This window comes from Electrophorus electricus, chromosome 1 (genome assembly GCF_041902795.1).
Source record: "Electrophorus electricus isolate QZ-2024a chromosome 1, ASM4190279v1, whole genome shotgun sequence".
Classification (NCBI taxonomy): Eukaryota; Metazoa; Chordata; class Actinopteri; order Gymnotiformes; family Gymnotidae; genus Electrophorus; species Electrophorus electricus.
This window is the reverse complement of record NC_137497.1, coordinates 7,603,992-7,618,891: the sequence shown is the minus strand read 5'-3', so window position 1 is coordinate 7,618,891 and position 14,900 is coordinate 7,603,992. Positions and strand designations below refer to the sequence as shown.

Genomic DNA, 14,900 nt, shown 5'->3' with positions numbered 1-14,900 from the left:
AGAGTCGTAGTTCCCTTTACGCCTAAAGGCCTCTTTCAACGAGCGCTCTCTGTTCTCACCTGTTCGCTACAGACCCACTCCGCTGCGTTTTGGAACTTAGGACGTCGGCTTGGTCATTTTCCAGAGGCATGCATCCATCCATCCCTCCCTCCCTCCCTCCCTCACTCACTCAGCCCAGTGCAAAAGGACAACCCAAGTCATGCTGTTTTGTGCAAACACAGCATCGGTAAAAGCGTTAAAACACCAAATGGGCACCCACACCCAGAGCTCCACCCCTTTTTAGATCCTCCATACTGTGCCAGCCCTTCCAAAGTCTTTCCCACGTTTGTGGCCCGCAGGTGTGTGCGGCGCCCTGCTCTGCGCACTCACATTCTTGCTTGAAGGTGAAGTACTCCGTGAGGTGCCGGCACTCGTGGTTCCCTCGGAGGAGGAAGAGTGTGGTGGGGTGGTTGATCTTCAGCGCCCAAAGGAACAGCACACACTGTAGGGGGGAGAGAGGAGAGAAGGTTTGGAGGAGGAGAAATGGAGAGAGACAGAGGGGGTGGGGTGGGGGAGAGAAGAAAGAGAAACAGAGAGAAAGAGAGCAGAAGCAGGCAGAGAGAGAGAGAGAGAGAGAGAGCGCGAGAGAGAGAGGGAGGGAGAGAGGGAAAGCGCGAGAGAGAGGGAGGGAGAGGGAGAGAGCGCGAGAGAGAGGGAGGGAGAGAGAGGGGGAAAGAATTCATCAGGCTCAGTTGAGACAAGTGATCACACAAGAGATGTCTAGTCGTGCCCCTCAAAAGCGAGTCTTGGGTGGCCGGCGACCTGCTTCCTGTTTATTTGCTGCAGCCCACCAGCTCAACTCACGGCAAGGCAGCGTGACTGGGTAACGAGCCCAGACGGGCCGAGTGAGAGCAGGCTCGCCTCCACGGTGCAGAGGGCGGCCAGCACTGCAGCTCATCTACCATAGACACCACCGGTCAAAGAAACCCGCTGGAATATTTAGAACACGTCCCAGGCTGTGTCCCGGTTCGTCACGCTGCAACAACAACCCCCCCCCCCCCCCCAGTGGCTTAATCGTGTGCCGGGAAGATGACAGCATTAGACGATTACTCCAGGACAGGGTGGCATGATACGGACAGAAATATCGTATCGTGATTATGTGCCTCCACATTGCAAATGCAATATACTTGGCAACACATAAAATACGATAATTATCAATTGATATATTGTGCAGACTGAAGGAACTCTGTATTTGTCTTATTTTGTGCCTGTTACTGATTCTGTTGAATATTACATTTGTGCTGCTGTAATTTGTCCGAACGTCTCCGTAATTCTTCTGTGCGAGTCCGGCATTCAGGTGTGGAGGTGATGACTCCACCCCCTCATATATGCCCCGCCCTCGACTCCTCCTCTCGACCCCTGCTTCTTAAGTTTGATCACAATTCTCTGTTGTTGAACTGACTGCCTGATGTTAGACTATTACACTTCTGGCTGAGAAAAAAAACAAAAAAAAAAACAGATCCGAAGTTTCTCAATGCGTGCAAATGAGCAGAAGTTTGAGTATGAATTTCTGACAAGATTTACTGCTGTAGTCTTCTTCTCCCACATCGTGCCGAAGTTCTATTCTTTAACGGCTGGCCCGTCACCACATTGCCCAAGCCCAGATGGCCATCGTGCGCACGAGGAGTCGCTAACAATCGACCCACGCAGCGACGGACTGACCAAAGGGAGCGGCTCAGCTCGGTGGGACGCGTGCGGCAGCGGACCACACGGAGACCTGGCGGTGTGAGCTGGCACTCGGGGAGGGGGCCCAACGCGCCTCCGCGCCCGTTCACAGGAACGCAGCCCGCGTAGTTCCCATTAGGCGCTGGTCCTCTCCGACTCCTGTTACCGCGCGACTACTCCTGCCGCTCCTGCGGTGGCAAGCGCACACCGCCAAGGTGACCGAGGACGGCCGGCACCCGGTCACGTGTCGTGCGAGTAGCGTGCACGGGCAACGCTGGAAGTCGGTACCTCGGCCTACGCAGACGGAAGAATGAGTAGAAAATTAAAGGTAATGGCAGCAATGAGTGAAGGACCTGCTCTATGTAAGAGAGGGAGGAAATGGGAGAGGAAGAGAGAAGAAAATAAGGGAAAATTGGCAGCACTCACTCATTCTCTCTCTCCCTCTCCCACAAGCGTAGGAGGGCAAAAGTAAAGGCCAATGCTGGCATTGTGTCAGACAAGAGGAGACTGAACCCACGTCAGAACGACCAAGCCTGGGGTTCAGAGAAAGAGTGTGTGTGTGTGTGTGTGTGTGTGTGTGTGTGTGGGGGGGTGCTGTACGAATAACACTCTCCTGGATCAAAGCAAGGCAGCCCACCACTGCAGGGGCAGGGAGGAGGTATTCGCCGCGTAGCAAACAGGATCGTGCATGTGGGTTCCCTCACTTCGAGGGGCGTTGGGTGCGGGGGCCGATAAGGAGGGCCATTTCCGTCACATTAAGTGTAACCGCGTTGACCATCGGGTCAGTAACAGGGCAGAGACGTACAGCAAGCAATGCAGCCCACTCTTCACACTGCCACGTGCACAGAGACAGGCACGCCCTGTTTGAGCACTATTCATGATGGGGTTTTTTTTTTAACTACAAATGTAACGGTCCAGCCTAGTGCAGTGGACACTTCACAGAAACCGAGGCACTACGAGACCCTCAGCAAATCTGCCTCACGCTATTGGTTGATGATGCTAAGGTGGGATTGGCAAAACGAGAGGGCGGAGCCTTTCTTCTTGGGAAAGAAAGGGTCGCACACAGCGTGCAGTACTGGTAGGCTGGCTCTCCCATTTTTTTGACGTTGCAGCCATTCAGAGTTCCAAGTCAAGCCAAGGTCAGCTAACGAGGGACATGTAATGTGTGAAAACAGCTTGAAAAGGTGTTTAAGAGGTGTGACCCCAGTTATATCTTCCAGAGGCATCATCTAAACACATCGGGGGGGGGGGGGGGAAGGAAAATGTTTTTGTTGTCTCAAAACACCTTTTTCCAAGAATTATGCTGCACTCCTTTTGAAACAGCTCGCAATTAAAGCCCCGGGCAACTTTTTCTTGTTTTCCAGCAATTTGTTATTTTCAGGGCAGAACGATCACACTGGTCGACTGGTTATTAGTCTCCTAGATATCCAGGCAGAAATGCAGTTTCCAAAATGTTCAAACCCTTGGCTCTGACACAGTTGGCTCTTTAAACATGTACAGGTAGTCCAACCAGAATAAAGGCGGTCCGAGCTGCACGTATCTGAAGCGTCTCTGCCCTAGTCACAATTCTACAACCCCGCCGACGCGATCGGCGAGTAAGCCCAGGAGAGGCCTAAACACTGCCACCACTGTGCCGATCTGGCTCCGGTTGCCATGACATCTGGATTCGATATGTTTTTTTTTATTGGGGACTTTATTGGAGTCGGTGCCATTGGCTGAGCATAACAGACACTGATGAATATCCCGCCTCATCCTATTAATGTGAGTACTTGATTCGCTGGACGAAAACATCTCGTATTTGAAACACGCTCCCAGCACCGTGTAGATCGGCAATTCTGTTGCTTGGAAATGGAGGCTATTGCTGGCCCAGTGATTGCCTGTGAGGGCATTTACTGAATCTTAGAAATCTCAGGGTTTTATCCCCCCTCCATCCAGTCGCTTTGCGGTAGGGGAGGGATTGTAGTTTTGGTTGTTTTGGTTTTTTTTCCAGGAAGGAAAAAAAACATGCCAAATAGCTGGTGTTGTAGCAAAGTTACAGTGCAAAGTGGAGCTTGTTTGACTGGGAGGAGATTAAGATAGCGATCCCCTGTTAGCCCTGGAACTCAGCCTGTGAAGTCGGCAGCGCAGAAACATTAGATTGACCTGTTGGGTGATTGTATCAAATTGTGTTTACTCTTGACAAGGATGCAGATATTTGCTTAAACTGTTAGTCTGCTCTTCTTTTTGCAGTTATATTCTTTTTGCAGTTATATTGTTAGCGTTCCGTACGGGGCAGCGCGGTTTGCACGGGCATGTTGCTGGCTTTTGGGAAACCACTGTGCGCCTCTGCTGAAGAACACCACTCGGTCAGTGAGCAGTTGGAGCCAATTCAAGAGGCAGTGGTAGCTCAGTGGTTAAGGTACTCCACTTGTAATCGTAAGGTTGCTGGTTCAAGCCCAATCACTGCCAAGCTGCCGCTGTTGGGCCCCTGAGCAAGGCCCTTAACCCTCAATTACTCAAGTTGTATTTAGTCATAATTGTAAGTTAATTTTGATAAAGGCGTCAGCTAAATGCCGTAAATGTAGTTCCGCCATCTAGTAACATTAGATAGCTAAGTTAGCTTTTTTGACGAACATTTACATTAACACTTCAATATCCTAAAATTTTAAATAAAACTTTAATAAAAACAAAAACATGATTGCTACCATGAAGCTATTTCTTTCATACGATGAGCCTACCTCACTATGAACACACTGATAACAGGTCTAATTTAACAATGCCTGTTAGAAAATAACCCCCCACAGAGCAGGGCAGAAATTTGTTTCTTGTAAATAGCAACAGGCCTCTTTCTGTGTATGTAATATGTGCATTATGTGTAATTTTGACAAAACTTTAACCCCCACCGCCCAAGGGGTGGGGGTGTCACCTTTTAGGTTTCTGGTGCATGGTCAAAAGAGACTTGCAGGCATATTCTGTCAGACTCCACACTTCCATTTTACTGTGCACCAAATCTCCGTCCTAGATTCAGAACTCTATGATTAAGGGTCAAGAGTTTTGGTTTCAATAGGCTTTATGTATCGGCCAGGAAGATTCTGGAACATTCCTCTTACAGGGAGCTTAGCTTTATTTAGACCAGGGGGTTTTCCCTCCAGCGCTGTCCTCCATTCGTTCGTACCCTGATCCCTCCCCAGGGCTGGTGTCATAATCTCACCACGCTTTCACACAGGCGAGACAGCAGCGTCTCCCCCAAGCCTCTGCAAAGACTCGAGAGCAACAGTACCGCACACCTCCCAGGAGGGGGAGCCAGGGAGGTCATGAGAAAAGCAACGGCCTGCCTGCGAGCCTTCACTGTGGGACCCTGGCTCAGATCCCCTCGCATCCGGACAGCACTGACCCACAGAGAGAGGCCATGCGTGTACCCCCCCCCACCCACGCCCGCATGTGTGTGTGTGTGTGTGTGTGTGTGTGGGGTTAATACAGTACATAACAGCTGGTTGTTACTGATTATGCTTTTAACAGATGGTTGGAGCTGACATGCAGGCAGAATGTACCATCAGCCAAATCTCTGGGGGGATGCGGGTGGGATGGCACGTGTCCTCGGCTCCCCACAAGAATCCCGATGAAGTAATCACTCAGCGCACGCACACTCGGAGCTCGTGGATCTGGACATCATACACACAGCCACTTTCATCCTTCCAGCAGTCCTAGTTAAATAACCTACACCATAAACAGGCAGGATTGTCCTGTAGTGTACACCATAAACACGAAACACTGTCCTGTAGTGTACGCTATAAACACGCGACACTGTCTGGTAGTGTGGTCGGCTTTCTCTCCCCCCCCCCCCCGGTTTTCAGTAAACGAACTCCGAATAACGCCGTTCTTACGATTCCCACTCCAAGGGCGATTTTGCAATTTCTTCTATTTCAGGACTGCATTATGCTGTGCAAACGAACCCCTGCTGAAAGTGTCCTGCCTGTGGGTTCGGTCGGAACACGAAAACCTGACCTAACTAATGATCAGCAGAGGCCGGCACGCAAAGTGCTCCTCAATACACGACACGGAAGAGACAGGTGTTTGCGTTTAGGAGCTTCAGAAACTGAAATATTAAGGTAAAAAAAGGCCAATTAGTGACAAGCTAAGGAAGTCAGGCTAACAAACCACACCTCCGCCAGAGGTACTCACCTCGATACTGAAGTAGCCTCTGTCCACATAGTCCCCCAGGAACAAGTAGCGCGTGGTGTCGGGCGAGCCCCCCACCTCGAAGAGCTTCATGAGGTCGAAGAACTGCCCGTGGACGTCACCGCATACTGAGAAGGATCACCCAAAAACAAGTCAACCCAAAACAGCAAACCAGCAACCCAAAACAGCTATTAATGACAAAATTCTACATTGTACATTGCTGTTCTGGGAAAACAAGATCCCCTTCGATTTTAAAAACATGGTGGTGAACCATGGACTTGTCTTGGTTAATATAGTAAAAACTTGAAGGAAATTAAGTAATATTGCACTCAGTAGTGTCTGGTAAAGAATTTATTCCGGGGGGGGGGTTAGTGTTTGAGGCAAGTGTGTTATTTTTGCCACATGATGGCAGTTGTGCTCCGGCGTCAGCAGGTGTGTGTGCCATCAGCGGAGGGCTCCGCGTGCAGGTGTGAGTTACGCAGACAGAGGCTGCAGTGTCGACCTTGGTCTCAACGAAGCATCCCGCCTCCGCACGCGCCCTTCCAGGGCTGCTGCGACAAGGCAGCCGTCACTTAGCAACAGCGGTGCCGGTGGCGACCATGTCTCGGAGCGGGCACAGCGGCAAGTGGCTCGCGGCCCAGAGTGGGGAGGGTTTCACCAACCAGCAGACCCACTGCACACTATGTGCGCCGGCCAGGAGGGTGAAAAAATTAAAGCTTCTGACACATTCATAGCTCATAGTTGTCCTAAATTCCCACACACGGGACACCGAAAGTGCCAATTGGGCACCCGCCCGGCCTGACCACCCAGTTTCAGAGCTTCATGTTGTTCGCGATCAATTTGTTCACACAAAAGAATTTTTTTCTGTCACTGTCAGGCTTTCTGGAGAAGATAATATCAAGGATTTCGGGGGGTGTTTGGTTTTTTTTGGGTTTTTTTGTTCTTTCACACCAGAAAAGAGTATAAAGTGTATCTTTGTTTCCCAGCTCGGAAGCATTGTTGAGCAGACGCACAGCCATTACATTCTGCGGTGGAGCTTGTCACTTGTGCAGGGACATTTCTACACCTCCCGCACACAGAGAAAGCTGGAATATGCCATTATCCCATCGTTCCAACTCAAACAGTCGGAACCACAGCGAAATGCAGAGCTTTGTCAAACACCTCCTCAGTAAGCACGAAAAGCTTTTGTACACAGGCACACGCCTGACGCGATAAACTGTACCATTGTCAAATATAAGTCCTTTTTTTTTTTTTTTATACATTCTTATTGTCCACTATCCATATATGAAGCACTCTACCCAACTGACTCATCCTTGTTGCCAGGTGATGTTAGCTAAATTACATTTCCTCAAAAAAAAGTGCATCATTAGCATGCAAGCTAGTATCTCAAGCTATAAGAAGACAATGCTGGCATAAAAAAAAGGTCTTATTCAAACAACACTCCATGGATCATGATCTACATATATCACGAACGTGCCAAGCTTCCAGGAAGCTGCTTTAGGAGTTGACCGAACCCGAGTAAGCCACATCTAGACCTCCGTAAGGTTCCTGTACTCAAAAGTTCACGACTATAAACATTGCAACGCCTGCGACAATTTCCAATAGCAGCTGATAGGAAAGGTGACTTGTGAGCAACAGGTCCAGCAGCAGGCTGGGAGCAAGGGCGGGGACGCCAGGTGTGCTCACCTGTGATGGGCGCCTCCACCTCCAGCATGCACTTCTCCTGCCGCAGGATGTCAGCGCCCTCGTTGATGATGTGCAGGGCGGCGTCCTCCTCCACACGGCCCTCCTTCACCAGATGGCTCTTCAGCAGCTCCACGTTGGGCTTGCCGCCCGTGAACAGCTCCCTCGCGGTCAGGCGCTGGTGAGGGGGCAGAGGCACGGCTGCGGGGGGGGGGGCACACGCACAGCACGCGCTTTGTCATGGAGGCCCCCTGCTCAGCACAGGGGGGGTGCTTCGAGGACTCAACAGGGGGGTTTAGCTAGGACAAGCATGTACGTACGTTCGTGGTGAACGGACCGTTAGGCTACAAGTCTGGCTTGTTCCTGCATTCAGCAGGCTGACTTCACTTGAACGGCGAGATTTTTAAGAAACGCTGCTGACCCCCTACCTCAGTTTCATCAGCGCTATTAGATGGAGCAGTTCCACTAGTGAGACATAACCAAAAGTTAATCGCGGTTTCACATGAAATTACAACCTGTGGAGATACAGATACAAAGTCAAGGGACCTGTGGCTTTGAGAAGGCCTGGCGTTTTGGGTTTGCGTTCCTCACTAAAGTAGCATAACCTTGGCTTGTCTCCAAAATAAGGAATGGCACCTTTAGATCACTCGTAATTGTGCTCGCTGTAACTCAGAATGGCCCGGAGGTGGGGGTGGTATCGGACACACAGTTCGTCAAAATCGCTCCATGAACGTTTTAAAGGTTGCCATGGAGAGAGGGAGAGACCCAGCTCTAGGCGCGCTCGGTTATGAAATGCACGCTCAGACGGGGCCCTTAGGTTTCAGAGGGTGAACTTGAGAATTTAAAAAGACCCCCCAATCAATCCAGACTTACAGGAACAGCAAGGGCTAAGCTGTACAAGCAGAAGAGGGAGATTTTACAGGGAGATTTAGATCCTGCTCTCACAAAATTATTTAATTAATGCTTTGCTGCACATGCAAACACTGACCAGCAAAGTAAGATCACATGTATTTTCAGTCATACTGTCCACAGAAATACAAAGAACTCCCATACCACCCGTGTTCAGTTCTAGGCCTGGCTAGCCACACATCACGATTCCCAGTGGAAATGGATCAAAGTGGCACATTCACAGCGTTTGGCGGAGCCCCTTATCCAGAGTGACGCACGTCCACTTATCAGTGTATACATCACACATGCTGCTTATGCTCCCCTTACTCTGCCTGACGAGCTACAGCAGCACTCCATCAGGAAGCTGTGTGTCAGATTACAGTCGTCTCTTCCTCTGACATCAGCAATCCAGGAGTCCACCACAAGTCCACCTGACAAAGACTTGGGCATTGCCAGCCAAAACCGGTGTGTGTGTGTGTGTGTCCATTACAAAGGCTAGGGTCAGTCTGTGCGCGTGTGTGTGTCATTCAAAATGTTCAGGTTCCATCCGTGTGTGTGCTGCCTTGCCTCCTCCCTCAGAATGTCCCCTTGGGTAATGGCTGACTCTCCTTCACAGAGTCATACAGTGCATCAAAGGTCAGGTGGGACAACCAACGTGTAGCTACGACCACCCACCGTAGAGGGTTCCGTACAGGCTCCCAGAGGCAGCTCACGTCAGGATGGGGCCTGGGCCATGGCTTGGCGCCGGCTGGCCGCCAGAGAGCTCTCCCCTAGATCTGACAACCGCCTCGAGCACGGAAGGAAGACCGGGGCAGACGCTGCAGAGCACCAAACAATCTGTGCCGCCAGGCTCCTCGGCCATGCCCGCCCGCTGCGAGCCGAATCAATCTACTGAATCACACAATCAATGGGGCTGCGTGTGCGCGGAGGGAGTAGGGCATGTGCTTCAGACAGCAGGCCCCCATGCTACCCGCCAACCCAGACTAAACAAATCAAACTGAGATGGGCAAACCTCTATTTTGTTCTGCGATCAATTAACTTGACTTGGAAATTTTTATGCATATCCATTTACACTCTTTGACTCACAGCACATTCTTTGTATGTAAAACAGGCTCCTGGTTTGATGACTATTGTACTGTGACATGCACGGGCTAATGGCTTTTACACTCTACGTAATGTACTGCATATGTTAAAAGATGAATAACCGTTTAGAGCCATCTAAGAGCGGTCTATAATGAGGAAATGGAAAGACGCACCCAGGGACCTTTCACGCTGATCAAAAATCTTCTGAAGTGCCTAAATATTTGAAGCCAGGTGGGTTTGATTTGTGGTTAATTGATCTGATTTGTGAAGTAATTATGCAGGGTACAAGATCTCCAGCATCAACCTCAGCAAACTCCATCTAACAGGAACTTCCCCACAGCAGCAGAACAAGGATTTGTGGAAGGGCATCCTGCAGATCCAGATTCCCAGCATTCCGAAGACTGGCGACTGCCAAACCAGTCCCTTGTGAATCTTGTCTGTACAGTCTGTAACTGGCCAAAATCTAAATTTGGTTCTAGAATCTCGACTCAAGGTATGTCCTCGGCAGCCAGACTTACCATCTTCATGAGGCCTGATCATTAAGCAAAGGCATTACCCATACACACCAATCAGCTAATTAAACATGGCGTTTCATGACACGACTTTTTCAATCTGTCTTTCAACCCAGACCTTAATTCTGCCCAGATGTTCTTCTGAAGCATTTGTTCTGTGACTAACTGTGGAAACAATGCAATTGTTTTGCAATAGTTTATGACCAGATTCAGTTATCTGACATAGGACTGCTTGGGAGAGGATCAAAACCGTAAAGAGAGAAGTCAGGTCGAATAAGCACAGTTAACGTGTCTCTTTGTTTCCAAGATATGGCACGTGTCCAACGCCTGGAAGGCAAACAACCTTCCAAGCTCCTTCCAGAAAACCAAAATTTTACAGAAGTGTCACGACAAATGCATTTGTGTCTGCACCAAACAGAGCCACAGTAGTGGTGTTAATTGCTAAACCTACATGATAGCAAATATATTGAATTAGCAGAGTTGACAGGGGATGTGCCACAGCGTTGGCACTGCTAATTGAGCCAATTTGATTTTCCAACCTAGGCTGAGGGCATCCGCAAGTGCTGTCAGACGCGCGACAAACTTGTAGTCACCATTCAACAACTATTAAGGAAGGGCAACACCCAGCACCCAGCCCCAGTTTGGTTCACAAATTCAGCTGCACAGTTGTGATTTCCCTCACATACCAACAACCCACTACATTATCAAAGAACAGTTTTGGCAGAACGTGTGAACTGCCTCAACACACTACAAATACTGAAATAGAGTGATGTAAAGGGGATCCCCTAATAGAGCCCCACTCATCCTCCCTGATGGCCAAGGACCACATTCCGACACCTAGGAGCGTAAAAAAAGTAAACAGTAAGCTCTCCCGGGTCCACAGGATGGGCTGGGAAATGGTCCGGTAAGCCGGGTAGGCGCTCTGAGAAGAGATTAGGTAAAGCCTCTATTAGCCAGGGATTCCTGGTCTATAGTCGGTTTATTTAAGGGCCCAGCAGGACGGTAAAACAGATCGCAGCCCTGAGGTCCACCGCACAAGACAAACTTCCAGATCAGAGTGGATGGTAAAATACAATGTCAGTGTGACCATGTCTGGCCAGCATGGCACTATTGAGCTCAAGAGGGAAATACGCAGAGGGGGATCTGGCAACGCCTGGAGTCTGGTGAGATGGGTTGAGTACATGCGCGGAGGAACGTCTAGGTCAGGGGCTTCCTGACCGACAAAGATCTTTGCACAAGAAAGATGTGACAGATGTCGCGCCAAAACAGTAGCACTCAAAACTCTCACAGCCAGCTTCGGAGATTTAGCAGGCAGGTAGTTACGCATTAACCACTTCACCTCGCTTGCATACTAGACAGATCCTGGTCGCGCATTTCCAGTTTTGCTAATACGCTGACAGAGCCGGCCTGGGCCCTGGACATTTGAAAGGCAAATAGGCACCGGGTCTGATTTAACTGTGGTCTGTTGTGAGTCTAAACACCTCTGGTTGGGTGACTGTGGGTGCTTTCAGCAGACCCACCCCCCCTCCCTTAATTGAAAGCCTGTTAAGCAACAACAAGATGTTGCCGCAGTGAGGACTGACCACACTGTAAAACGTCTCCCTAGACAACCACAAACTAAGAACTGGCCCAGATAGTCGGTGAAGCAAGTGTGAACTATTTTCAGTCTGCTGCATTCACAGAAATATATTGCATTAACTTCAAACAGAGATGTGCTGAACAGTTTATTTTCCATACAAGACAAACTCCAAACATTTATCGAGTATGCAAAGGAAACTGTGGATAAATCGATTAAACATTCTTAAAGTTTTTATTGGTTGGTGAGCTACTGTTTTGTGGAAAAAGTGCTAAATCCACCAAAGCAGACCTGCCCACGTGGAAACTTCCAGAAGAGCTCAGAAATGCAGTAAGCATTTAGTATCCCCAAAATGTAAAAGGACTTCCGGTTGTGTTAAATAAGGAACCTTTGTTTTCAACTATTCGGAAATTCCTCCCCTGAAAACTGAGAGAGGCCATTTAATATGATTTTCACTCCACAAACAGCAGACATTAGGAGTAAAAGGTAGTAACACTAATACAAACAGTATACATTTGGGGTAGAGGATCGTAATCTCACTAGCTACAACATCAGTATATCATGGGTTCGAGCTAAACTCAGCAGGGCTGCACGTCCCCCTAGCTCAATCCACCTCGCTCCTCCCTCCCCAGATCTTCCCCTTTACTGGATGGTACCTTCTGTTCCAGGCCGAGCTACTGCCTCCCTCTCAGCAGCTCCTCAGCCTGGCTTTTCCGAATCAGGAACGCGACTGGGATGTGATCCGCCTCCCCACTCCCCCTCCTCTTACCGCTCTCGGCCGTATTTAATTACTCGAGCCCTCGTTCTCAAAGCCGACGCTCAAGAAGCAGAGGGTGAAGTTTTCCAGAAAGTTGGGGCGGCCCAGAGATCTGGTGGCTGCCAGCATTAACGTCCTGGTCAGAGCTGGAATCCACCACTTGTGAGCACAGAGAGACAGCCAGCACTCTCCATTGCGTACAATCCTAATGTATAGTTTTGCATGACACACGGTGATACACATACAAATACAAAATATTCTGAATAAAGGCCTGCTTTAAAGAAGCAAAGGTTTCTTTAACTTTTTGGGGGGCAAGCTTCAGCGAGTGTCTCAGCATACAACTGAGGCCATTTTGAATGCAGTTGTGTCTGACATGAAAAGCCTTAGCATGGTTGATAAGACGTAAAACTGTCTTATCATAAGGCAGTTAAGATAAGAATTAAAAGATTAGGATGTTCAGTTTGTTTGAATTGTTTAGACTCTGGAGGCTGTCAAAGAGCATTACACCTGGCTACACAGACAGGGAGCAGAAGCTATAAACATTGCCTATTTTTGCGCCACTGATTCTAAGTCAAGAGCCAATCACAATCAGACCCCAGACAAAACAAAAATCTGAGATAAAATTCAGGCTCTCTCCAACTACAGCAGGCATGACACTCGGTGACTCAAAAACCCAATTTCAGTAACAGAATGGTCAGAAGGAAGACAAACAGGACGCTTGGAAAAAATGACAATATAGAGAATTTAAAGAGCAAAGTGAACTGAAAAACACCCTGGATCCTCGCAGTTTTAAAGCAAAGGTTTGACAAAACGAAAACAAATATGCCTTGTAACCAGACCTCAATATTATAAAACTGACAAAAATAATCATTTGAAAAGTAAATCCGAACTGGGGACATTTGTAAATGTCACCGTGCTTTGCGCGAGATGTGTAGTAGATGATGAACGCGTCATCACAAACCGTTAAGACGTCCTCGCGTGACCAACCGACCTTTTTTTAAAAAACAAAAACAAAACAGGGACATCAATAACCAGGACTCGTTTTACTCGGTCAGCTACAGGTGATATCTGCAGGGACGTGAATTTATTGTCAAATTTAGTGAATACCGGCGACTGAATTGTCTAGACTATCGCTTTACCAGTTATCTTGCCAATAATAAAAATAAAATAAATGACATTTTTAAAAACAATTAACGCTAACGGTCCTAAGAGGAGACCTGCATTGAACTTGTTAGAATTTATACTAGTTAGCGGATGCAGCAGACCTGTGCATCATGCTTTAAAAGTTGTCTAAATAAACTTACTTTTAATGATACGTTCAGTGGTTGATTGTTTTTCTTTCGGTTCTTTGGTCGACATCTTCGTTTGACCAGCTGTAGAAGTGCCAGGAGGATTTGTATTAGCTAGAAAATTACCAATCTATTCTCCGTGTTGCCGATATGAGGTCCAAGCGAGGAAAAAGTGGTCGCCGGTCGCCGTTTTACAGCCCGCAAAGTAGCCAGCTGCTCCGTTTGTAAAGAAACAGTCAAACGGTCAACCCGATATCGCCCCAAAATGAGGAAAAAACGACCAGTTCAGTAAAAAAAAATAAACAAAGTTCCTCATGCAGATGGAAGGGCATCAGAATATCAACAAAATCTAATTAACGTCAAGAAGCTTTGGCTTTTTTATTGTGAAGTAACGTTACCCAACACGCTAGTGCTCAACACTGTAAACTACTACAAGCAGGGCACGTCCTGCTCTTTCACAGATGTCGTGGATTTGCGAGTAGCCGGCGACGTTTTCATCCACCTCCGGATTTTTTTGACAGCACTTCAGAGCAACGATTAGTCTTGGTACGCGGTCGTGAATGTTAATCCGATTTTCCACTTTTTACAGTGAGAATGTCAGTCCGCTAGTTAGCCAGACAGCCCGGTTAATGTTAAATTCCCAGCCGCACTGGGATATATGTCCTGTGTCTATAAACGACACTCTCTGCACTACCCTCCCACTCCAGCTAACCATATGGCTAGCGACAGCTAACTCGCAATCGCACCGTCCCTCCCAGCTCCTTCAGATTAAACACTAATCCGAAAACCACAAAACGGATTTCCTACAATATGGCGGAACGGGTCTGAACGTAATGACGCAACCTGCGCGTCATACGCAAACTCGCATTCGCGACCCAAACCTTAAAATGGGGCGTGATGGACTGAAGTTTTACCTCAGACAGAAACAATACTGAGAAAAATTGGACTGTCATCAAGGATACTTTGAGAAGAACTCTCCCACAGTTAAGAGAATATCCGTGGGAGAGTTCTTCTCGAAGTATCCTTAAATTTAACTGTGAACCGCATCACCTTGCCTTCAAGTACAACACACAAATCAGAGGCGTTAGTATGGGTATACAAACCTCTTTGTTGGATTCGCTGAGAAACATTTTTGGAGCGATATAGTGGACCTGTACCCTTACAATTTCTGAGATACATTGCTGATTTTTTTTTTTTTTGTATCGCTACATGCACATTAGACGACCTCTAACTGTTAATTTCTTCATTCT

The 14,900-nt window shown here is 48.2% G+C and overlaps 1 protein-coding gene across 7 annotated transcripts in view; it reads right to left on the bottom strand.

Annotated features, from left to right (window-relative positions):
• ppp3cca (protein phosphatase 3, catalytic subunit, gamma isozyme, a) overlaps positions 1-14,436 on the bottom strand; it is a 41,376-nt gene extending 26,940 nt beyond the window's left edge. For 2 of the 7 annotated variants that reach the window (XM_081710986.1, XM_081710991.1), the window contains exons 1-5: positions 13,666-14,436; positions 13,323-13,352; positions 7,549-7,746; positions 5,866-5,990; positions 370-481 (exon numbers count right to left, since the gene is read on the bottom strand). In XM_081710986.1, the coding sequence (XP_081567112.1) occupies positions 370-481; positions 5,866-5,990; positions 7,549-7,746; positions 13,323-13,352; positions 13,666-13,720 (520 nt within the window). In that variant the 5' untranslated portion in view covers positions 13,721-14,436. The remainder of the gene's footprint in view (positions 1-369; positions 482-5,865; positions 5,991-7,548; positions 7,747-13,322; positions 13,353-13,665) is intronic. The other 5 variants (XM_081710995.1, XM_081710998.1, XM_081710993.1 and 2 more) reach the window with 5 other exon arrangements.
• Between the last annotated feature and the right edge of the window lie 464 nt (positions 14,437-14,900).